The 26101-nt window shown below is 39.7% G+C and overlaps 1 protein-coding gene across 9 annotated transcripts; it reads right to left on the reverse strand.

Moving 5' to 3' along the window:
• Positions 1-46: 46 nt before the first annotated feature.
• Positions 47-23101, reverse strand: NMNAT3 (nicotinamide nucleotide adenylyltransferase 3). Of its 9 annotated transcripts, none has more exons than XM_039378769.1 (7): positions 22996-23061; positions 18100-18226; positions 16718-16803; positions 15202-15338; positions 6234-6417; positions 2004-2113; positions 47-537 (listed from the first exon to the last, which is right to left on the reverse strand). In XM_039378769.1, exons 4-7 carry the CDS (start codon positions 15308-15310, stop codon positions 128-130), a joined length of 813 nt encoding a protein of 270 aa, XP_039234703.1. In that variant the 5' UTR covers positions 15311-15338; positions 16718-16803; positions 18100-18226; positions 22996-23061; the 3' UTR covers positions 47-127. The 9 variants fall into 9 exon arrangements, with proteins under 9 accessions (XP_039234703.1, XP_039234704.1, XP_039234702.1 ...); XM_039378770.1 differs by lacking the exon at positions 22996-23061 and adding an exon at positions 18474-18553 and having other exon boundaries at positions 16718-16795; XM_039378768.1 differs by lacking the exon at positions 22996-23061 and adding an exon at positions 18474-18553.
• Between the last annotated feature and the right edge of the window lie 3000 nt (positions 23102-26101).

Consider the following 26101-nt stretch of genomic DNA (forward strand, 5'->3'; position numbering starts at 1 on the left):
GGAGGATTCGCTGGTTTAAAACACCACATGATTTCAAGACATTTGGGACTGATGTGCTTTCTTTTTATTAACAAGAAACAACTTGCTGAAGAAATTCCAGCGGACAAACTGGCTGTGTGTGGAGGTATCAGTCCCTCGGGGGGGTTCCTGCTGGGTTCTGCAGTTTCAGAGGCTGCAGCAGGTCCCCTTCGTTCCTCCTCTCGCTCTCCTCCGTGTAGATGTTGTGCTGGGCGATGTAGGCTATCACCGAGTCTGGCAGCAGGTATTTGACGCTCAGCCCCCTGCGCAAGGCAGAGCGGATCCGTGTTGCACTGATTTCATTCTGAATCCATTCTTTCACCAGGAAGATATTGTGCTGGAATTGAGTTAAAAGGTCTGATTCCTTGATATACTGAGAGGGATCAGAGCCAGCCCGGCTAATACAGACCAAACCAAACTTTTCCACTATTTCTTTGATGTCTTCTTCCTTCCAGAGATTGGGGGTCTTAAATGTCTGTAGAAAATCAGCTCCACAGAGCAGCTTTAATTCTGGTAGAACTGGAAAGACAACAGGAAATAAGAGATGTCTATCCTTGCTCAGTTTTCTAGGAAGTTTTTACTTAAAATTAGTTTTAACTCATCACTTCATGCCCACCTCCCCCCTATTTAAAAATAATTTAGCTTTACTCCAGTTTGGTTTTGGTGATTTTTTCAAAAGGCTGCAAGGACAAAATCAGTTTAGATTTTATGTGTCTCGTCACAATCACTTTACCACCTACTTCATCATCACTCAGCATATCAAATATTATCAGTACAAAGGTAAAAGAGAATTCTTCCTCCACTCAAGCAAGCCAAAAAGGGGGAGAAACAAATGAAGAGAATGATGACAAACTGTATCTAATCAACTGCCTTACAATAACCTAGTTAGATAACCTACCAAATTTTATTTCACTTTTAGACAAATTTGAATGGGCAGAATATTTTACAGATATTTTGTGTCACATGGCCATGGCATTTTCACTTTGTATCTTGTAGGAATGACCAAGGATACTGCACCAGTACATTTTTTTCTGTTTTCTCCCCATTTCTTATTTGCTCTCCACTGCCTAAGCCCCAGCACAGAACTATCTCTTTCCTCAAATCATTTCTATGTAACTCATCATTATTCCATCTGAGTATTTTCCAAACACTGCCCAGGTATTTTCACAGCCTTGTATTCACGTGAATACAAATGAAGGGGAAGGATGGAGGTATTGCCTCCATTTTACACTTATTTGTGGTTGTAGGTGGTTAACACATCTGCAAGTCTTCTACAAACTCCTTAAATGGGCAATTCAGAAAACAAGAAACATCCCAGTGATGATGCACAAAAAGCAGACCTTTTTTTTCTCTACCAACTGTGAAGATACAACTCATCAACAACCATGAACAACTGAAATGTATTATTCATGTCCAAGAGAGGCTGCAATACTACAGGAAAAATGCAAGGTATCAAAAATCTAGCAGCATCCTAGCAAGTCACAGGGGCAGGGAATATGATTAAATAGGAAACCCAGAACTGACATTGTTCCAGGACCTGCCACACTTTTGCTGTCAACAGAAGCTTTTCTGGCCAGAAACACAGTAAACATCAAGGCATCAGCATCACTGGTGTGCTATCCAGATACTTTGTTTTCCAATACTAGAATTAGAATTCTAAGTAACCCCTGTATTTTTGATATTTTTTATTCATATATTCTGTGCTTTGCAAAACAAGCAGGGCCACAACATACATCTCTGACATAGCTAAAGATATGCTTATAAAACCCGGATTTAATACAGCTCCAAGGCCTCCTGTCTGAGTGGGAATTATTACAAAACACTGTACCAGCAGTTCTATTGGCATGGCTTGTTTTTGGCAGGCAGCTCCAGCCCTCAACACTCACCAGCTACTCTGTTCAACTTTTTCATTGTCAGTGTAACCTGGTACAGCTGCACAGTTTTTAATACTAAACAAAGAGTCATGTTTACAATTATGAACCAACCTGGGTGCTGGCAAGAAAGGGAATCCCTGGTGGATCTTTCATGGGGATGTTTGTTTTCCATGAATTCCTTCTTGGACTGGAGCAATCTGAGTGATTCATTATAATGGTGCCTGCATTTAAAAGAAAGGCTTCTGTGTGAGATAATCCTCTCAGAGATGCAACAAAGCGATTACCTGGCACTTTCCCCTTCAAGAACAGAGTCTGCTTTTATACACTTTGGATTGGAATACAATTTGTTAAGAATTTGGCATATTCACTCTGCCATGAGATTAGTATCAATGTAGTTAACATTTTGTGGAATTCACAAGCAATGTCCTTTCATGGCATTCTGGTTTTTAAATTCCTTTTGAAATTATGGCAATTTTGGTAGCAAAAAAAAATTCATTACAGTTAAAACATTGTGGAGGTTTTCACTTGAAACAGGATTAAATCACACTCCAGTCATTAGATTTAAGTTCTTGATTAAATACAACTCCTCATGATCATGTTTTTAGAACATGTGCTCAGATTTCAGGAGGAGACATTTTTGTTCTCTCTCCTCCTCTTCTCCATAAAAACATGTTCCCTGAGTTTTCACCTTGTGGTCTTCCCCTTCATTTTAATTGAAAGAATTCTGAGAAACTAAAAATATGCAATTCTTGTAAGATTTTTGACATCTGCTGTGCTTCTAATTTTACTGAGCTCAGATGCATGATGGCAGTCAAGGATCCCTTTGTCAGTTTTTCCAAGTTTCTATTACTTTATTCTTTTGCTGCTCCTGATCACTGGTGCCCCCCTGCAATACTGGTATTGCTACCTCATGTAGGGGCCTTTTCTTTGATCATGAGGGCAAGTGCCAGTGTCAGATCCAAACACCTCAACTCCCTTCCTTCCAAATCAGCATGGCCTTAACTATTTATAACAGTTCCAGACTTGCCCCATCCTGAGCCATGCTCAGGTGCTGCTCACATTGGCACAAACCAAAACTGCTTCAGGAAACAAGCTCATGGTTAGACAGGACAGGCAGACCCAGAGTCACATCAGTGTCCAGTCTCTGTCTAGCACATCCAGAGCTGACATGACCATCAGCTCTTGTAACTGTACCAAAGCAAAGATTATGAGTTGCAAGGTCCAGTCTGAATTCAGTGCGTGTACAAAGCCACAGACGCCCTCGCAATGTCTGGTGTCAGGAACGAGTTTATAGTTGAGGGATTTTAAAGCACACTCTTCAAATCCTGTAAATACTTCAGCCACAGCAATAAGTTGCACATGTGCCAAGGACCTGCACCCAGACAGACTGCAAAGCAACCCCCAGTAATTTTTAGTGCTCAGCCACTGGCTAAAGAAACTGCACAGACAAGAGGTGAGGGACATATGGTAGCAGAGAGGAGGTACCAGTAGCTTGGTCTGTGCCTTCCTACACTTCTAATTTTAATCCTGTCTTGCTGTAAACAAGATGCTATGTATAGTCAGGCACACTAACTGTTTATTGTGGTCTGACATTCTTGGGCCATGATTCAAAAATAAGAATGCTTGGCAAAGAGCTCCCTGCAGGAATAACGTTACAGGACTGCCGGGCCTGAACTGCACAGGGGCTGTTCAGCAGGAGTTTCAAGGGCTGGAGCAGGAGGGTTATGTTGCTGTAAAGATACACCAAAAAGTACAACCAATCTGCCAGTTTATTAAGCATTTTCTGAACTGTGTATGAAGCTTTGAGTCACTATTGAACTCAACCACAAGCACATCTCAACAAAAGTTAGGTAATGCAGATCTTTGCCAATTCTTAATTACTTACGAGTATATCTGCACAACAATCAAATCTACAATACAAGAGGAGTGAATGGAGCTCTTTGGTTACTGACAGTACTGTTTCCTTGGCTAGGAAGGATATTCTCAAGCAGCAGATAAGTGGAAATTAGCTCTATTATGTTCCCTCCTGCTCTCAAAAAAAAAGGCTTGGGATAGTCTCCAAAATTTCCATTCTCATTTAACAGCACCACCATAAGTGGGATATGAGCTTTGCTGCTTAAAATTCTTTTATGTCACAACTACTTGTGAGCCTCTGCAAAATCCACAGATTTTCATGAAATGTGACATTTTTATCGCACTCAGTTAAAACAAGCACTGTAAGAAAAGGCCATTCATGTATCTCAGGACAAAATGTTCCTCTGCAGTTAAGTGTACAACTCAAAATACTGATAAGAAGAGACATTTAGGTAAAATAATGATTTTTACCTTTGACTTGCAAGAGAAATATCTCTTTCTATTAGTACTGCAGTTTCCTACCTGAGGGAGTTATAGAGAAGGCAGCAATTGCTCCTTGGTTCTTTGAGCTGGGAAGAGCTATAGACTAACCTTGAAAACACGTGAAGAACAACAACTCCACAATAAACAACTGCCTGTTTATACTTAGTAAGATTCTAGCTCTAAAACCAGCTCTTTTTCATCTTTTTTTTACCCGTGACACTTAAAATACAATATAAAGCACAAACACCCACATGTGCCATTTCATCAGAACGCTGCTTCCCCATTCAAGGGACAGGGTTCAGCATTACATTAGGGCACTGGTTCAGCTCATTAATACAGGTCTCAGAATTAGGAAAAAAAATATTTAAGCTCATTTCTCTCCTTAACAAGCAGCCACTTTAACATTTTGTGAATTTAATCATAAAGCTAGAGGTTCATTTTCTAGGCAGACAAGAAGTCTGGCTGTTCGTACCACATTGATAACTACTTTGCCTGAGCAGAAAATTATACATGTAAGTTTTATTTATTGTACCTCTTATCCTAAAGGACTCTGAAGTGGATTTACAACTTCCAAACCCAATCTTGCAAGCAGTACTCGCTTGGACTGTGCAAGATCAAAGCCTTTGTAAGTAGGATCACCTGATCTGAGATTTGGGACTGTGTCCTCTGGAGGAAAATAGTTTTAGAGAAGTGAAGTTTAGGACAAACATCCCAAACCCAGCCACTACTGTAGAAGAGATCTTTTGGTGATTTCTCACACTGGGATATACAGTTGTGATTCGAGAACAGAACAGAGTTTTCTGCAGGGACAGGGGGGCATTGTCAAGCCTTCCTCCCATCCCAATCCTATTCTGCTCCCTGGAGGGGAGGGGCAAATGGAGCAACTGGATGTCTGTGTTCCCTCAGTGAAGCAAATAAAAGCCAAACTAAAAGGCTCCTTGAATTGTTTTGTAAACATGTAGTGAATTCTTATGTATGCTTTTGTAAAGTAACAGGTCTGGCTTTCAACTGCTTTCACAGGAGCCAAAAGATCTTTCACGGCAGTTGTTGGAAGGCACAATTTAGAGCCTTAAGCTACATGAACACCTGTTTCCACTTAAATAGTAACCTAAAAAATGGGGATAGAAATGAAGAATCAGTGACAGCTCTTAGAGCACATTCGCTGTAGACATCCAGGAAGTCTTTCAGTTTAACTCTATCTGTTGACTTCTGTAGCACCTGTGTTTCCAAAAGATGGTTTAGCACAAGAACTTCGTGTTTTCATACCTTGCCTCATAATGCACTTATTACCATATGGGAAAAGGCATGTTTCCAGGTCCTTGCATCAAGTTAACAGGCTTGGGACAAATTGTTTAATTTTTCCTTCCAGCACAAAGCCCCAGCAAACTCAAAGAGATTTTGAAGAAAACATCAGCAGTGATGAGCTTGGGTTTAACTTGCCATTAGAGTTAATAAGGAAACTTTTCAAGGAAGTGTGAATAGATAAACCTGGAGGCACAACAATGCTAACAAAGCTAATCTGGAATAGGGATGCTCCTGAAGAATTGAATTGTTTGTAAACCCTCTCACTTTCTGATTATGATCTCTATTACCTGCTTAGAGACTTAAAACCAAGAAAAACAACATGAGAGCCAAGAACTTTTCCAGCAGAACTCTTTCAGTGGCCAGAATTTTGCAGAGGCTTTCCACATGCATTTAACTACTTAAAGGGCATTAGTGCAGTGCTGCGGTTATTACAGAGGTTTGGGGAAAGCTTATCTGCTTTGCACTAGCAAAGGAAAGCCTCCTGGTGGGGAATCCTGACTTCTGAATGAATGAAAGGGATGTGAATTTTCATTGCTCACAGGTACAGTACTTTATTCCACAGCAAGTGAACACAACCAGACATGCTCTGCTTTGCCTGGCTGTTTTACAGGAGCGAGGTCTGTGCACTCACCTGGAAGACCAGCACATTTTTGGCAGTCAGCAATTTCATAAAGACAGAAAAAAAGATAATGTAATCACCTTAATACTTTGACTGTCTCTGTCCATGTCTCCTGCTCACTCTCCCAAGGATCAACTCGAATCCAGTCAGATGTCTTCAGTGCTAGTTTAGCCATTGCTATCCTGTGCCTTGCTGAAACCAAGCCTTTCTTTCCATAGTTGTCATTCACAGGAGACATTATGCCCTCAATCACCCGATACCTTCCTTTTGAAAAAAAGAAAAGAAAAAAGAAAATTATGTCCTCTTCACAGAACCTTGAAACTTTAGGGTGGATAACACCTTGGGAGCTCATCTAGTCCAACTTCTTCAAAGGTTAACTTTCATGGTTAACTACAAAATTATAAGACACTATGAACAACTTGTTTTGGTGTTGTTTTTAATACATTAACAGCAATTAAAATGCAGGTTCTTTGTTCCTCTGTGAACTGCTCACAATTACTATCAATATGTTTATCCTGTTATATGATCCATAAAGGAAAACTGGATGAACAGACAATTTTAAAGCAAGTAGAGATATTCATAATTTATGTTGCAAAGTACCAAAATCATTAGATATGATTAAGTTTCATAGTCAAGTAATTACAGCTTTGATATAGCCAGAGTAATGGATGACTTAACTAATACTACTTTGTTCTTAAGCATCTGATGCTTGTTTATCAAAATCATTGTCCCTTCTTGTGTTAAAGCAAGAATTGTGGCACATTATTACAGCTGTGATTAATGTGATTCAGACACATCAGAAGATTCAAGACCAAAGATGGGGCTAATGGGGTCTAAAATGAAACTTATAAACACCAGCTTAGCAGCCACTAAAGCCCCTTTCTGTCAGGCTGATCATGTTAATTAAATTTGAAAATAGGCCCATATTTTTCTACTCCTGTGACATCGTGGAATCATTGACACATCAGGCTCTTACTGTTAGATTTTGCAATTCTGTCCTCAAATCAGAAAACAAAAATGTAGCTCTCGTTTTGATAAACCATCAGTCACTACTCTAAGCTGGAACCCTCAAGAAATGGAGAGGAGAGAAAGGGTGTTTCAACTGAACAAAAAGGAAACAAAATTATTTCTGATGTAGCACGTGCATTTTAAATAGCTATGCTGAATATGATACTGAAGGGGAAAAATCATCTTCTTTTCTAATTCAATTGTTTTAACAAAGAAACTTAAATGCAGCATTATTTATAATGAAAACAATACCCCTAGACTCATAATTTCTGATACTGGCACATGACAATTTAATATTCTAAAATACAATCTAGTAACTTCACATTTATTTTGATGTAATAGGGTAAAATTTTCAAAAGTACTTCACTGGACTTAAGATGGACTTAAAAAAATAGTATGAAAATTCAATGAGATTTGCAACCTCTTAAAATGTCAGTTCAAACCATCCTCTGTTTTAAAACATTCTCATTGCAGACAAAATGAGCAAGATAAAACTTTCCAGAAACATGCAAAGATGTGCATATAATTAAGTCCATTTCTTGATCTGAAATTGGAAATAATTTCACTTGATTTATGAACAACAATTATTCTCTGGTAGTCTGATATTATACAGAGCTATAACAAATTGTTATTTAAAGGGAAAGAAAGTACAGTTTGAAGTCACTTCTCATTTAAAGGGAAAGAAGCTACAGTTTGAAGTCATTAGTATGTTAACCTTATTAAAAGGTTAACAATAATTTTATTTTCCACATTTCAGCTTTTTCTTTTCAGTTCCTACAGACATAAATTGTTCCCTTATATTTCAAATGAATATATTAAGTGTAAAAATTAAATTTCTGTGAGATCATGCTAACCAAGAACGAGTCTGTCCTATCCCTGTGAGTTGTAATGATTTCAGTCTTCAGTCTGGCCTAGAACTGCATAAATGGGCTAAGAGCTTCTGATGCCATATCAGCTTGTTCCAAAGCAGAAATGAAAACAACTAGAAGGAAAAAATGAAGGTACTTCAGCACTGCCAGTCAAACACAGGAGGTGTTTGAGATGATTCACAGCTGAGTAACCCACACTATGCAAACACGATGCCCAGGAGAGCCTTCCACCTAAAATTACAAGCTCTAGCTGTCAAAACATAGGAAAACATTTTATTATTGGCTGGTAATAACTTGTGTCCTCTTCAGTAATTTGAAAGTTCACCTATTCAAATATGGCCCTCAATTCTGGCAGGCATGCAAAGAGAAAATCATTAAATTCTGTCCCCTTGGGCTTTTCTTAATGTCCACTGCAATTCTCTTCTCTGTCCCATAAATTATTATAGGTAGCTTTAAACCTTTCTTGGTCCAGAATTATCTTCAAATTCTATTTCTCTGGAATAGAATTTTTCATCCTGAAGTGTGTTATTCTTGCTTGTCCTAAGTATGTGTAAAAATCCTCCAGGCCCTTAAGTGGCTTTGTTTTTCAAAACATACCTATCACAACTAGCAAAAAATTTCCTCTTGCTACAAACATATATTCTCTAAGAACTGTTTAGGAAAACTTGTTAATGGCTAGAAAACTGAATATAACAAAAGTAATGAAACAAAAGCTGTCTCTCAAACATGTTAAAATAGACTATTAAGTAGGTATTTAGTTTTGCATAATAAAAGTCACTGTCAATTGTCACAAACACTAGCACAAATGGTAATGCTGAATTAATGTATTAATACTAAAGCAAATTTATCAAATGGCAATGTCATATAAAATTGTATGTGTACTTTGGTTGGGCTTCTAAAGATTTATTTCTTCTAGTAGTAAGTCTGGAATTCACTGTGAGAAACTATACAAAAGGTAAATCATAAAAGTAAATAACCACTACAGGAATCCAAATAAATGAGATACTTCCATACATTTAACTTTGACCCATGACTCATTTTTCTCTCAGTGTCACAGGAAAACCCCCAACAGACTGGGAAGCTCTGCAGCTTTCTGGTGTGATCCTCCCCAGAGAAGAGGAATGACCCCACTGCTGTTCTTCCTTCCTTCCCCCAGCAGGCAGCAATGGCACTTGGGGCCTCAGTGCTGCTGGATTTCATTCCTTTTCCAAGATGCTACTAAGTGAGTATTATGAAATAGTTCTGGTTCAGCATAAGCAAAATTTCTAGAAACTTTCCTCCCTGCTGAGCAGTGCCCACAAAACATAAGTCTCTTCTGCATTTCCATGATAATTGAGTAAAAGGCAGAGTTAGACTTGCTGGAAGCTTCTCTGACATCAATGAAATATGACACCAACTCAAATACAAAATTTTGCCTCCCTGCAGATATGGGCATTAAAGACCATGTCATATATCTCTCATCCACTGGGAAAAAAACAAAGGCCAGCTAAGAAAAACCCAACACCCCCTCCAAAACCATACCCAGAGTAAACCACCAAAAAATTCCAAGCCACCAAATCAAAAGCCCTAAACACACACACAAAAATCCAAATCAATACCACGCCAAAAGAAACTTCCACCAACCTAAACACCAAAAAAACCCCAAACCCACTGAAAACCAAAGACCAAAAAATCTCCCCTCAAACCCCACGCACTTTACTCAAGATGACAGCACTCAACTCATCACCTACCTACGGTTTCTGTCCTGGGCATCCAGTCTGCAAGCATAAGAGAAAGAAAATTCCCTGGACTCCTGTTTCTTTCTAGAGACTCTCCCTAATTTTCTTTCAAGCACAGGACAAGATAACTTCTACACAGTGCACTCATGAATGATTGTAGGACACAGGATTGCAAAGTTTTTGGCGTTGGGTTTTGGAAGGTTTCTCCAGGAATAAGTATTTTCTTTGCTTCATTAAGCCTGTTCTAAGGGCATAAACCTACCTACACATCTCAGATTTAACCAAATGCATCTGATGAATGGTTTAAATTTTACTGCATAGTAGGTACACAACATCAAACACATAAATAACAACTATCACTCTGCTGAGGAGTCAGTTCTCCTTTGTGAGGGAAGTGGCAGCTATTTCAAAATGTAAAATGATGTAAAATGTGCTACCAGCTGTGAACAGTGTTGGAAAATAAGTTACAATATAATGTTCTAACTGTCTAAATTGAAACAAGAGCTTACCTTAATGTAAGTTTTCATTTCTTTGTTGAAACAACTGGCACACTTGCTTTTACAAATACAGATAATTACTGGACTATTTAATTTCTTTTATCAGCCTTCTGTGTGTGACGACACACAGACTAAAATCACATGACAAAATTCTGTATTGAAGCAATAGCAGTGGTTTCCCTTGAACCCACAAGAAAGCCACAATTATCCTCCCAGAACTCTCAGTCTACTAAGACAAGGAAAACAAATTTGTCATTGTTCCATTTAAACTAAAATGTTACTTTTATTTATAAGGTATAATTAACTGGGGAGGAGGGAGGGATATCTAACATCTTTGTTCAGATTAAATATCAAAAGGATATCATCCTAAGCTTACCTTCCCATGACATGTACACCATGCAAGCATGAAAAAGGAAAAGACAATAAGCAAGACTTTTTTTACTTCTTGTTCAGTCTCCTTCTGTGAAAGGAACTCAACAGAAGGAAAATCAAAGGGGAAACAATTCAGAAACCATTGCATTGACAGTGAACATCCATCAGAGCAGTAATGGACAGTCTTTGAGGAGAGTTCTCCATAGGGTGGATGGCTTTGCCTTCCTCACTGCAGAGCGCAGGACAGACGCAGTGACAGAATGAGGTGAGGGGTGCAAACACGGCAGGGAGAGGTGCCATGGGAGCACCAGACAAACACAACTCATACCCACCTGGCTGAGTGAGCTGCAGGGCCTGAAGGTGCACATTTACCTCCACAGTCAGACAGCCACTAAAACACACTGTGGCTCCAGGAACTCCTCCAGCAGCTGAGTAACTGAGCATGCACAGTGACCTCAAATAAATGCTCAGCCATCTCCACACAGCACATCCACAATAAACCTTTCATAGCAAGATCTTAAACCCAACTTCACTTCTACAGTGTTCACTGGATCTGGACAAAAAGGAGTATCTATGAAAATGAGTATTTCCCCAAGAAAGGATGGATAAAACCACCATTTTGAGAGTAACAATGTGAGTAACAAAATACTGTAGCTCTACTCATAAGACACTTTATTCTGAAACGCTCTCATCCATGTAACATGACTGGGAAGCAATGGTTCTCTGCAGCAATGCTACAGTACAAGAGGCTGTGATTCCAAAGGCAAATACAGAGGTAACACAAATACCACTGCAAGCTGGGGAGGCTCACCCTTTATTCTGCTGGGTTTTATAGTAAGACAACAAAACTTGTGGAACAGAAACACACCTACACTTCTTCCACTTAGGAAAGCATAATTCAGAAAAAGGTTAGAAACTAAACTGTATGCACTGCTAACAGTATTCAGCAAATGGAGTTTGATGTAATGGAAGTGTTTTCATCAGGGATTTGATATGCCTTGAGATGTCTTAAATTCATGCTTTTGATTTGCACCTCTGCAAAGTGCATTCTATAATTCTTTTGCAATGCTAAGCCACACGTGCATCCCTCTTCATGCACCTTTCAAGGGTAAAGCCTAACACAATGAACCAGGTACTGCTCTAGCCAGGCAAGCACTGCTGTAAATCTTGTAATGAAAAGAAAACAATCAAGTATTTGTTTCCTTTGCATTTTTTAAGCTAAGGCAGTTTTAACTAATGTCTGTCAATATTTATTGTAAATGTAGTGAGTAACTACAGCTGACTGGATCGTGTTCCAGCCCTGTATCTCATACTGCTGCACACACTCAAAACAGCAGCATCCAACTGGTGTTCTTCTGTTGTTTTCAAATTCCAGTTATCAGACTTGTTGCAGCAAAAACCAAACTGAAGCCTGCATTTATGCTGACTTGCTGGTGTTACAATCTGGTCCTATCCCTTTCTTGAAAATATCATTCCACTTCAGTCAAATGCAGCCCTAGAGCAACATTAACTTCCAAATTCTCAAGGCTGGTTAGTGACTAATTATTCCTTGGACTTCTCAGCTCTGCTGTCCAGCACTGCATCTGACACAACCCATTGATGGTGGCACATTTTTTTCCCACCTTTTCATAAGCTAGGAACTCATTATTCTACAACTACCCCTTGCGTGTCTTGTCACATAGAAACATCTTAGTCTTTCATCCCCTTCTCCTCTGCCCTCTATCCCTTTTGGTCTTATCTGGAAACATGGTGATCTAATATCTCACTATTCCACTGGCAATACTTGGGAAACAAGATTATAAATATCTTACATAGATTAATTCTAGTAATATATCTTTTTGGACTTTATGGTCAAATGAGAAACACATTCAGAGAGAAATAAAAGTATTAGGTATTAACAGACTGGAAAGGTACTTGCTGCAGTCACTAAACTTTCAAGAAACAATTTTAAAACAAGGGATTGAATCTCAGAAAATTTTAGCTGTGTGTGAGGATGTGTAAGGCATCAAATTTGCATGAGTAGATTCAAAATCCAGATAAAGAGAATCATTAGAGTCATCCAGACACATGTTAAATTTAAAAAGCAGCATGACAAGATTTGTTGGCTGAGAAAGGATGAATTACTTCACATGTGGCAATGAAACTGCTTTAGATACCAGAAACTCAATAAAATTTCCTACTTGAAATAGGGATGTATGAAAAATAAGATTAGGCAGCATTTGAAACTGAAGTGATGTACAAAAAGCTGGCAGAGAGAATTACTGGAGCTGTCAGTCAGGATGCACATCAGGGATAGTCATGTCATTCCTAACAGCAAAACCTGACTCTGAAGTCACAGAATCATTAAGGTTGGAAAAGTCCTCTAAGATCATTGAGCCCAACCATTAACACAGCCCTACCGAGTTCAGCACTACAGCATGCCCCCAGTGCCAGATCCACACAGCTTTGGAACACTCCCAGGGCTGGTGACTGCAGTGAGCTCCAGCCAAGCCACTTCCCAACTTATCATCCCAGTCCCATCTGGAATGAAGAACTCCTGCAACAGAACCAAATGAAGCCATTCTCACAGCCTGGTAACAGCCCCTTGGGCTGGGTGATTCCTCACTCCTGCTTCTCACCTCCCCAGGCACTCAGTGTGTGTCAGCTTCCAAGTGCACTGCTCCCTCTGAGGAGGGAATCCCTGGGAATACAGCATCCTCCTCCCTCAGTTCAAACAAACCCTAGCCATGGATCACCATTGTTCTCCAGCCCCACTACCAGCTCCCAGTCTGCAGCTGGGGCTTCTCAGCAAATGAGCTCCAATTTCTCCCCTCCTTGCCTGGGTAACCACAGAACTGGAAACAGGATGAAAATCAGGAGAGGATGACCAATTAACTTCCTGGGTAGGAATGGGTCTACTATCAAACAGGCATCCCAAATCAGTCATTTTCATAGCACTCCAACCCCTTCTGCTTGAGAAACTATCTTCACAGTGGAAAGAAGATCATACAGGAGATTTGTATATCCATACATAAAAACACATATACCTGCACTTACAGATACTTCAAATAAAGCCACCTCAACTTGTGATGGGTAACAGGATTCTTGCTTTGCACTGCAGGCAACCCAGACACAAATGAAGGGTTTCTTTAACACATAAAGCCCTAATACTAGTGAGTCTTCACACATTAAACTAAGAAGTCAAAAGGCAAGTCACACCCTATCCAGAACTAAGCACTGACATTAGAGAGGTGCAATGTAATGCACAATTTCCATTTCAGCTTTTCACAATTTCACTTTTAGCATGATTTTTACCAGACTTCTTTAAGTAACCTGCTCTGAGTAAGGGTTGGAGTCTCATTACACACATCCTGGAGCAGACGAAACCATGAATTGTGATTCAGACAGAGCTATAATTCATTTCCCAGTTCAATCCTTCTTCCAAGGTAATGAAATGTTACTTAAACAGAATTACCAATTGGTCTCACATTACCCTTCTACTCCTTGCACACCTGGGCAGCAGAATCAGTTACAAAATTACAGTGAAAAAAGTCAATTAAAATCTCTTTTTAACCCTTTATTTCCAGTCTTGCAGGAGAAACAAAATAATATTAAAGTTATAGGACAACAGAGACTTGTAGAGGTTGCTCTCTGAGCCAGCTCTGTAATTCTTCCTCATGAGGGTCAAGGTATTCTGACAGTATACAGAGAGTAGGTAGTTGCTGCATTTCCTGAAGAGGGGGATCAGTGGGTTACCAGATTCTCCCCCCGCCTCAGTTTGACAGCCACATTCCTTTTACTGTTATTTGCCCTTCAGGTTCCTACTGAACCACCTCCCTAGGAACTTCTGTCAGATTCCAGTGAACTACAATTCCCTCACTACTGCTTCCAGAAACATAAATGCAAATTTTAGCTGCCAAATGAAAAAAAACCAAACAAACAAAAAAAAAACCCTCAGCAACTAAGGAGCTGATCAAGCTTAGAATTCAATGCCTCTCAGTGGCTCTTCTGATTCTTGCTGAAGTTCCTGATGTTACCCACTTTCTCCTTTGTTGCCAAAACATTCTATCCTGCTGATATCTCACTTTTTTTTTTTTTTTTTTAGTTTATGAACAAATTATTTTTCTAGGATGGAAAAAGTGCCTCTTAGTGAAGATGGATAATGAATAATTAACGTTTCACCTTTTCTCCAGTTTCACCTGGCTGTCAGGACTGCTGACAGGTACCACTTCTTAGTAAAACACAGTGTATCATAAAAGCATGAAATTTGAACGTAAGTGATCCTTCTCAGTTTCAGAATTATTAAGCATACTCCTTCACAAGGCTCAGCCAGTTCCACGAATACGATCCTAAAACTGCTGATAAAACTTTCACTTCATTTGTGTGAACACTCGTTATACTTTTTTAAACCCTGAGCCAAAGGCAGAGGTAATGCTACACTTCCTGCATTGAATATGCCATGAAAGCCTCATATTAAATGATCAATAAAGAGCATTAAAATTAAGCCAGACATAAATGGAGAGCTTATCCAAGCAAGTACTGAAGAGGTTCCTTCCTTTTCCCAGCCAAGCCCTGTGCGTGTGCCCCTCAGCCCCCCCTACTGACCTGTTTGGTGCAGGTGATCTCTAGCCAGCTCAAACAACCGCATGTGCATGTTTGTGATGGGGTTGAAGGAGCCACAGGCTAGAAGAATGACAGGGATCCTGCTCTCCATCCTGACAGCAAAACATTAAAACTCCACCCTAAAGGAAAAAAAAAATTAAAATAAAAGACGCTTGACAAAGAGAAGCCCCTGTCCATTCTTCCTAATCTAAAAGGAGCACCATTCTCAGAGTTGTGTATTCATGGAGCACCAGAGAAGTAGCAGGAGATCAGTCCTGTGTGTTAAAATGTCAGGTACCTCAGTAAAAATGGAGCAGAAATCAGTTTAAATTAGTCACTGTGCTTGGAGCTACTTATTTGCATAGCTCTTTTTACAACTGATCCAGAATATACCTGGCATGGTAAAAACATGTATGTCCCACACACGTCTGTGAATTCAATTTATTTTCCTAGATTTGAAATCTCTACAATGCTCACACCTGTATATCAGACATACAGTATCCTCCTCACGTTCCCTGGCCTCCAGACCTCTCCACCAAATGTTAACTGTCTTCCTGCAGAAGACACTTGCATCCTAAACTTCAGCAGTCAGTCTTGGGTTAACAGACCAAATCCAGTCTGGATTCTGTGCTCTGTTCAGCCAAATCTTACTCTCCATCTGCAGTACAACCAAGTACTGTAGCTCAGAGCCTACCTCTTACTGTTCCCAGGCCTTATTATACCCTTTTTTTTTAACTTCTCTGACTTAGAAAAATTTAATAATAACAGTTACAACAATGTGAAGTTGATGTTTTGTAGCTGCCAACTCTATCAGTTAATTTACAGAGGATTTACAGTTCTGAAGCTTGGGACTGTACCTCTGAACAGCATTCAGTGCACCCTGAAACAAATTTTAATATTTCCACTTGTGACACATTAGCAGTTTGCAAAATTTTATAGAGAAAATTCTTTGAAGCATAAATGCTATCTGTAACTTGAACATTTAGTACTAAATATACATATAAAGATTCTTTCATAATGTTTTTATCTTACTTCACTCATTTCTCATATCTCACATCATACTCAGGGAGAAAAGACTTGCTGGCTGCAGAGCCATTGGAAGTTAGCAACAATTTTATGGTTTACAGTTGTAGCAGCTGCATGGAGCACATTTCACAGCACCCTCCTCTCTCTCTCTCCTCTGCTTTACTGTCCCTGTGTGGACACCAAACAAACTCACACATGAAAACTGTATGCAAAATCTGCAGGCTGTTTATTCAGAAAAACCAACACCAAAGTTTTAGTTTCCATATCAGCAGTCCTGTAAATGCATCTTGATTGTCTTTTTGCCTTGAAACAGTGAGCAAAACATTAGTATGTGAATGGGAGCTCTCACATGTGCTGGTCCATGGCTCTGTGAACTCTCTTCTGTTCTGATGAAGGGTGGTTTATATTCCCATTGCTGATCTTTAATTTGCCATCTTAGCTGAATGATTGCTTTTGTTTTTCTTTTAATTCTCTAGACTACTCTATTTCTCACCTGAAACAAAGGTGTTGGATGGTTTGATTGCAGCTCTTACTCATTCATACCCTGGAGACTCCAGGGAAAGACTTCAACCTGTAATTCTTAATGATAATCAGACAACACCAATAGTGGAAACTCAAAAATCAAGCCAACAACAATAAAAAGACTAAAAACAAACAAACAAACAAACAAACAAAAACAAACCAAGAATGTACTAATATTAAACATGTAATGAAGTTGTGTTGCATAAGATGTTTTATACATATATACACCATTTATAAAATCTAGTCATATATTAAAAAAAAAATCAAAAGAGAAGTGTTTTTATTCCTACTATCCCCAATATAGTGTATCCTAAACCTATTCAACAGGTTTAGTACAACAGTTACAATTTCAAACAAAACTTTCTGATTCAGCCACTATCTTGGCTGGTACTAATTAATTAAAGGTTTAAAATCAATGGAACACCACTCAAAATAAGAGGAAAAAAAAAAAAGAAAGTTAAGTGATTTTTCAGCTAAGCTCTCTTGAGAAATCAAACACAGGAGAGAACTTTAACCACAGAGCCTGTGTGCCCTGCTCTGGGCACTTGTACCAACAGCCCTGGCCAAGCAGGTGTCTCCCTATAAATGCAGTCACCTCCCACCCGAGTGTCTGCAGCGGGGAAAGCTTTCAGCAGCATGGAACATCGTGTGGCAATACACAAAAGGGCAGTTATCATCAAATTTAATCCATATAAAAAAGGGTTTATGATGGACAAATCACTATTAACTTCATTAGAAAATTCCCGCAAGTTCTCTTCCTGTTGCCTCTATTCCTACAATATGTCAATAATAGATGATGTAACAGATGACCACAGCTAAGTTCTGCTGAAAGACAGGAATTAGAGCCATATCTGATTAATTATCAGCAGCACAATGAAGTGCTGAGCAGTGCAGGCTGATTCATGAGCTGTTAAATTAGTAAACTGGAGAACAAGACACTGATCCGTGCACGCTCTGAGGCACTCACCCTTGAGGGAAAATTTCTGCAAAGAACAGAAATAAAAAACCAAATCCTAGCACAGGATTAAAGTGTTATCTCCTCCTGTGAGGATGAATCTAGATTAATTTAGATGAAATTTAGATTTGAACAAGTTCAAAGCTGCCCATTTCCATTCTCTTACTGGGCCACATCATTAACTCATATATATTCATGTAGATGCACTGAGTCCAGCTGAGTTACACCAAATGACATTACAAGAATATTATGGCTGCTAGACGTATTTTCAAAGTCAGAAAATAAAAAGTGCATTTTAGTAGCTGACCCAAACCATAGCAAATCACATTACACAAATGTCCCTTAAAAATATGACTGGATATCAGATTTTCTCACACTGTAAATAATGAGAGCCACACCTGTAACAGAAGTTACTCCAGTCAGTAAGTTCCCAGCATGTGCTGTCACTGAAATCAATCCTCTGCAACAGTGACAAATATTTACCAGTGTATCCCCACCTTCCACTTTAATAATGAACATAAGTACCTGGGTGAGAGAAAAAATTAAAAATGTACAATCTAAGGTGACATTTTATTTACTCATTAAAAAGCTTGTCACCCCAGCAAAGAAGAACAGTTTGTTTCAGTTTTCACTGGAGCAGCAGCTTGTACAACCTTATAAAAATAATCCCTGCTTTTTCACATGTATCTTTGAAATTGCCTCAAAGCACAAAAATAATAAATAATATTAATAATGCATAGGGATCTTTTGCTTAATTTGAGGGGGTACTCACTATTTTTATTCCATCTCTGTCCAGGCAGCAAAAAGATTTCCATGGAGAAGTTACCTCACAGAAAACTGCGATATGTCTGTGGCCCAAACTCCAAGTGCCCTGGTGGCAACCAGAGAAAGCAGCCTGAGCATAAGTGTCTCTTCCTCTCCTGAAATTATAATCCTTCAAATCACAGTAGGATACTTCACTCTTGCAATTCCTTTATTTCAGGCTGTATCTGTGGGGAAGTTCCCTCTCACAGAAGAGCCAACAAAATCTCTTCATCCGTGACATCTCTGAAATCAACCTAAACATCACTTATAGCTGCTTTTACTTTTATTTATTTTTTTCTTCTCAGTACAACTAGTTCTCTGTTTTCAATTTCCATTCCCAACTGTTTCTGCTCCATTGCTACAAAGAACCTGCAGTTGAAAGGAACTAAACAAAAAAAATCACCATAAAAAGTACACATGGATAAAACATGAAAAATATAAATAATAAATTGAGCACAGGATTCAAGCAATCTGAAATATGTGCAAATATTGAACCTCTAGTTAATAATGCTCATGGTATTGCCTTCAGTGATTTTCAAGTGCAAAAAAAATGAGCAGAAATATTCTTTAGCACAATTTTAACAGGATGGTGTTCACAATACCCATAAAACAGTGCCTGAGAGCTCAAGTCAACAACGTAATTTTTTAAGCCTGTGGAGTTGTTGCAAGTTTAGAACTTGTAACTGGAATTACACAGTGGGGCACAAGAGGGTCTGGTCCCAGAGTCCAGCCAATAAGAAGTCCACAGTGATGGTCCCATGAGAGTATCCTATAGGATATATTCCTCTTCATATTCTTAATATTAAGAATATTATATTTTATTAATGTTCTTAATCATCCTGCCAAATAATCATGCTTACAGGCTGCCTCTTGCTTGAACAGCAATAAGGGATGGAACAACTCAGCAACATGGAATTCAGAAACCACCATTCATGCATGTCAACAGTAAACTCCCATGTTTTTAACACGCCTATATGGGCATTTACTAAATGTTTGAGGTCATTAGATTATCTGTTATCCTTAAACAGTAAACATGTAAAGAAAAAACAAAGTATAACAGTCTTAATATTCTTTCTCTGCATCTCTGGGAAAATAACGAAATAATCCCCATTTTGTAAACTGCCCATTGAGCATTTGACAATATTTAGGCACAGAGATCTGTAGCAGTTCCATCTGGTTACAAAGCCAATGATACCTCCCCAACCCAGACTATGCAGAAAATAAGTAAAAAAAGACCATCTTGTCCAACTTCCCAGAGCCAGTTTGCTGGGAAATGCAGGATGTCAGCGTGCATTACACAACAGCAGTCCCTGCACATTTGGCAGCATTTCCACAGGGTCACAGGGACACAACCAACTCCTGGCATCTTCTTGTATTTACTGCAGGATGAGCTTTATAATTACTTACCCAGTAATCCCCTGTGATCACTCAACATCTAACCCTCAGCTCCTTTCCTACTCCTTGTGCCCATATCACACGAATAAATAAGTTTTTTATTACTCTAAGTAAAGCCAGTAGTCATCCTTCTGTTTGCACGTATGGGTCAATCACCCACAAAGAGCAATATATTGATCTACAGAAAAGAGAGGATACATGCAGAACTAAACCCCAGGGTGGTTATTTTTAAGCAAACAAACAGCTGATTTAGTGAAAACACCAACTTGTCTGTCAAAAACAGTCTCTTGTTAAAACTTCAAGTTCCTTTCGAGAAGCCCCTCAGAGTGATTTTTTTTGTCTATCATCATCATTGTAATTTTCTTATAACTAGCAAGATACACTTAGCATAACCTAAGGCAAATCTCAGAAATACAGCTTGCACACAAATGGAAGATATTGAAGCGGTAATGAAAGCATCTTCAATCACTAAAATTTGCTTTTATAAAGCTGGCTTTAAAAGGTAGCAAACTAATGAAACATCTAAAAGCACTACTGTAGAACAGATGCAAAATAATCATATATAGCAACCAGAGGGAAATGCAGGATTTCCAGAAAAAAACAGCAAGACCAAAGTTAAAACATCAACATCCATAATCCCACTAGTTACTTTTGGGTTTCAAAAAAGGGATCACTATTTGCCATCATGCTGTGTCAGGAGCAACAAATCCCTGACAGAGTTTATGTAGTCAAGGAAAGAACATCTCACTGGCTCTTCAGTCATATGGAGCAGGTCTTCTAGCAAAGGAAAGAATTAAAAAACAATAAGCTAAAATCATGACTAAGAAAGCTATCTTTCTATGCTTTGAAGTTTACTGGACCACCTGCAAGCAAGAAGGAATTCTGCAATATGTAGAACTGCTCAGTTTGTTAAGTGCATGATAGGTCTCGTTTTCCTCTGAAACTTCATCTATTGGGTACTGCCGGAGGCAACAAACCCAGCTCAACAATTGAGGTTGATAATGAATATATAAGGCTGCTGCTGGAAACAATGTGCCCTCCTGCACACCCTCGGTAGCATCCAGGTGCCCCTCAGCATAGCCTACTTGCCAGTGAGAAACTTGCAGCTATATTTTTAAGCCATCAAAATGCAAAGCATCATGTGCATTTCTTGCACTAATATAAGAATTTTCCTAATAAGATTGAGGATTTTGCATAGCAATGAAGCAGTTTAAGTAAATGGCTCCTAGGGTCAAGAGTTCACATCGCTTCTTATCTTTTTATTTTAATTAAATGATTGCTTTAGAACTTTACTTGTCTTGTACAACCAAAGAACTTGGAAATTACACTGCCCTGCCTATTGTCCAAAACGTGCTCTCTCTTTAAGAACATCTCACCCATGTGGGGATTTCTATCTATCCAAAGAAAAAGACATGAGATTCTGAAACAACTACACTGAAATGTTTATAAATTGTTCTGATAATTAAAGTATACACTAATAACCATATAGTCATACTATCTCCAAAACTTTGCACCTCCTCTTTTTTTGGTGGCAGACAAAAAAGCCAACAAAATGCTGGGCATCATGAGGAAAGGTACCAAGACCATCACATGGGGTATAGTCTTAGTGCTACCAGAAACCTGGGTGGGACCAAGCCTTGACTGCTACGAGCAGTTCTGGTCTCAGCTCAGGATGGGCAGTTCAAATAGCCAAGTGAATGGAGCCACCGCTGTTCAGGAGAGGCAAAAAATGTCAGAGACTGGTTGGTTTGGAGAGGAGGAGCTTGGGGGAGGCTACAGCTGAGTTTTACAGAATGATGGTTAAATTGAAAGCACAACTTCTTCCTGCAATACCAGATCTAGACAGCAGTCAGTAAAAGCAATACCAAACTTTACAACAGGCAAAAAGAGCACCCTAGGAGGATACATCCATGTGTGGTGTCCCTCAGGAACACAAGGTGAAGCAAGTGGCCAGGTTAGTTTCCCTAAACTGCATCTCCTCTCTCCATTGCCCGTGACAGATCGCTGGGCTGGACAGCACCTCTTATGTCTTTGAAACTCTCCATTATACTTTGTGAGCCTAAAAGGCTCATTTCTTAGTTTCTTCTAGTTATTGTTAAAAAAAATGCACAATGCTTGGTGAGGGGACATCCACACATTTTTTTTTTTTTTTTGAGTGGCAGTTGCACTAAAACAACAGCACGGGGGGGGGGGGGGAAATACAGTTGTGAAGTTGGCTGGTGAGATGCAGCCAGTCCTTCTTCAGGGCACCTGCTAAGGCCAGGGCAGGCAGCTGTGGGGTAACAGCGTCACCCAGCCAATTTAGTCTGCTCCAGATGCAGCAATAGCTACTGAAACATTTTATGAATTAAGTCCTTAGAAATCATCACTGCAATGAAATCCAATTTGTCTAATTAAATTATTGTAAAAGGCAGAACCTTAAACAGCTCAAATTCCCCTCTGACAGGACTGTCACCTATTGCGTCCTCCGTGCCTCCCTAAGACATGTCTGGACTTCCCGAAGTCCGGATCATCCGAACACTAATTAGCTTTCATAGCTACACCAAAGCCTGACATTTGCATTTCTGAAGCGAAAGGCATGAAGGTAATTTACTGCCAGAACCACACAATGGAACCAGACTTCAGCAGCAACTGTGGTGCTGCAAAGCTTAAAGAAGACAAACATCAGGGACTGCTTATAGAACTGAACCACAACTGTTGCACAAGGGGGGAAACAACCTCTTAAAGTGAAGTAGAGGAGAAAGATGAATTACATAGATTTAAAAAAAAAAAAGGGGGGGAAAGTAACCGTATATGCTCTTATCCTATTTAACTCTAGCACTTGGGGGGGGGGGGGGGGGGGAGAGAGAAAAAAAAAATCAGCTTTAATTTTCTGTTTTAAATACAAATATATATGCACACAGAGATATACACACACACGTTCCCGGATATATGCTTATGGTGTCACTGCCGGGGAGAGCACAACACGGGACAGCGAGGCCTGCCCGGCCCCGCCGCGCCGCGCTCCGCCCCGCTCGGAGCCGGCCCCGATCACCGATCCCCGGCTCCTGCCGCCGCCGTCGCCTCCTCCCCTCCCTCCCTCCGTCTCTCCTTACCGCGGCTGCGGGGCCGCTCTCCCCCGCCTTCCCCCGGCAGCTCCGCCCGGGCCTCCCCCGGCGGCGGCACGGAGCGGGGACTTCCCTGCCGCATTCACCTGGAGGTGACGTCCCAAACCTTTGGCTTCCTGCTGTTATAACTGTTTTTTAAGGACGGGCCCTGCGGCTCCAGGGCTGCGCTTTCGGCGTGGTGAGGACGAAAAGGGTTCCTGAGTTCGTATGGCTTTCTCAGAGGCTTGGAGCAGTGGAGCTCAGGTTTCTCGGTGTATTGAATGGCCTCATAGAGTCACCTCCTTTTTCAGCAGCTGTGCGATATTCTGAAAAATACAGAAATGTCACAAAATGTGCGTTTAGTAGATTTTTGCATAAAAGTGAAGTCCAGAGAATTTAAAAATAGTTTATTTCTTTAATTTTAGGCATGTAAAATCCAGCGTCTTGCGACGTCCAAACGTCACCAGTCAAGTTTAGAATCTACCCCAAACCTCCTGTTTTTCATGGTGTTGAAGGGAAACACAACTATTCTTCTTGTCTGACATTGTGGTAAAAAGTAAATAGGACTGTGGATTGCATTTTTAAGCTTTCCTGTGTAAAGTGCACATGCAAACAATAAAGCTTCGCTCTTACTCAGAGGCCATAAGCTGTGCTTCAGGCTGGCCTTGCTCAGGGCTGGCCTGGCATTCATGTCTTTGGATTGAGATTGGCAGCAGGGTTTATACTTTTGAGGTTTAACCTCAGGAAGTTTGAAATCATAAATTAGATTTCCCAGACAAGGCACAAGCTTAAACAAAACCAATCCAGTTAGGTGTATAAAGTCTCACATCGTCTGCTTTTAAGCATATATGGCTGTTGGGTTTGGGACTTCCTCCCTAATGCTGAATTTCTCACACCAGCAGATGGTCCCCACAGCTTCAGGGTGATAAGAGCGGCAGTGTGGGCTGTGCTGAAATTCTTGTTTACCTGTGTGTGGCTGTGTATTTCTCCCTGACATTTCCTTGCTCCTCTTTGGTCCTGCCCTCTTCACATGAAGTTTTAATTTTAGAATGCAACTTGTAACTTGAGATGGTAGGGAAATCCTGTTGCTAGTGGTGTTGTTTGTCATTGTTTTAAAGAGAAAAAATGTGGGACAAAAAGACTACACAAACCCTTTCATATATTTAACAACCCAGACTATAGGTGCTCAACTTTTAAATTCTATGGGATGATAAAACAATGGCAAGCCAGATTGGCAGTTTTGAAATTAACTAATGTGTATATAAATAATCCTTTTTGTCAAAGAATCTACAATGTTATAGAAACAATAATTCTCCAACTCCTTTTGAGAGACAAAAGTCTATTTAAAAAAACTTTATGAAGCTGACATCCTAGTGCATAATGGACCGTTTGCTTTGGCTGAGCAGCCTTACTCTGAAAAGGAGGAGTTAGGATTAAAACTTCCTTTTTCTAGAGTTTGAATTACTGTTGGGTGTTTTAGGAATAAATAAGATTCCCTATAAAAGGAGACCTAGTCCTTTGTTTAAAAAAAGATGACCAATCCAAAGATTAAATCTTGTGCATCAAGCTGAAAACTAAAAATGAGCTGCTGAGTTGACACAAATTAATGTGGCTCAAGTGATCTCAGTGGGAACTGTTCTGTGCTGGCTGAGGTTCTGTCCTTCACAAGTTTTGTTGTGAACTGAGTCATAGTTGTGGTAATAATTACTTCTTTTCTGTTGCTTTTAAACCTAAGGTTTCCATTTCACATTAGGTTTTAATAAACTGTTTAATATATAAAATGCTTTTAGAACTGGGAATAATTTGCTGATGCTAAACGAATGGAGCAGTAGGTCTGATCCTAAGCTGTGTTCTCCTCTGAGCCCATGTGAAGTGGGTGAAACTGCAAATGGTACCTGAAGTGCAAGTGATGTAAAAGGGAAGATATGAGAAGAGAGGAGCATCAGACAAGGAAGTGGACAGGAGCAGCAGCACTGAGATGCCACACTGCACAGGAAGAACAAATGACCACAGAAAGTTCCACGATGATTGTGAAAGACGATCTGGTTAAAACCTGTCTTCCAGCAATTAAATGAAGACAAAGTTACCCCTACAAGATCATGTAGCACTCTGACAATTACCTAAAGATAATGGTAATCACTGCACTGGCTTCTGCTCTTTGTCACAGTATTACTTTCATGGGTTTCAGTGGCCTGCTTTCAGTGCGACTTTGGAGCAACATGTTGCTCTGTTACTCTCCTGTTAGTATTAAGTAAAACATAAGTCGGAATACCCCTGCCAAGGTGTAAAACTATGAGTATGAAATTCCAAGCCAAATGTTGTTCCAGATGCTCTGAATCAATGGTTGTAAGAAAATTTGGCATTGAGCTTGAGACACAAAGCTCCCGGGTCTTCCATAAGTTCTGCACACTGAGGCTGTAGGATTAGGCCTTGTAATTGTAAAATCTGCCAAAACAGCAGCACGGCAAGTCTTTTAGTTCTTGGCATCTGCTCTGTACTGATGGGTGGTTCAGATCTGAAGAAAATTCTATTGGGACAAGATAGAGAAGCAAAACATGAGGGAAGTGTTCATTAACCTTTCCCCTCCATAACAGAATTGGAAAGCATTAGCCTGAAGGCTTGGCTTGATTCACTCAGCTTCATTTATGAAGTAAATACACAAGCTTTTATCTCTAAATTACTTAAATGCTGCAGTTATGGTTGGTTTGAACATTACATCAAATATTACAAGTACAGGAGGACAAGGAAATGTTAAGTTCTTGCAAATGGAAATCTTTCAATTGTTTGATTGCTATTAGAACTAAAGGCAAACATTAGCAAATCCATTATTACTGAGGTGAGCAGTAGAAATCAAAAGGCTAAAATGCAGTACAGACACAAAGCAAAGCGGGCTCCAGTGTGCTGATTCCTCTGAAACTGCAGAAGATAAATGAGCTGAGGTAGAGACAGGGCAGAATACAAAGCTTTGTCTGAAAGCTAAGGAGAAAAAAAACAAACCGACTTAAAAAGGGCTCAGAAACAATCATAAAACTTTTTAACTAGAAAATCAAATAGAAGCGTTGAAAGGGAGATAAATAAAATTTTCTCACTTGTTTTAGGCTCCCTGATGATAAAA

This window comes from Pipra filicauda, unplaced genomic scaffold, assembly GCF_003945595.2.
Source record: "Pipra filicauda isolate LSUMZ 115617 unplaced genomic scaffold, ASM394559v2 scaffold146_size1912638_pilon, whole genome shotgun sequence".
NCBI classification, from domain to species: Eukaryota; Metazoa; Chordata; class Aves; order Passeriformes; family Pipridae; genus Pipra; species Pipra filicauda.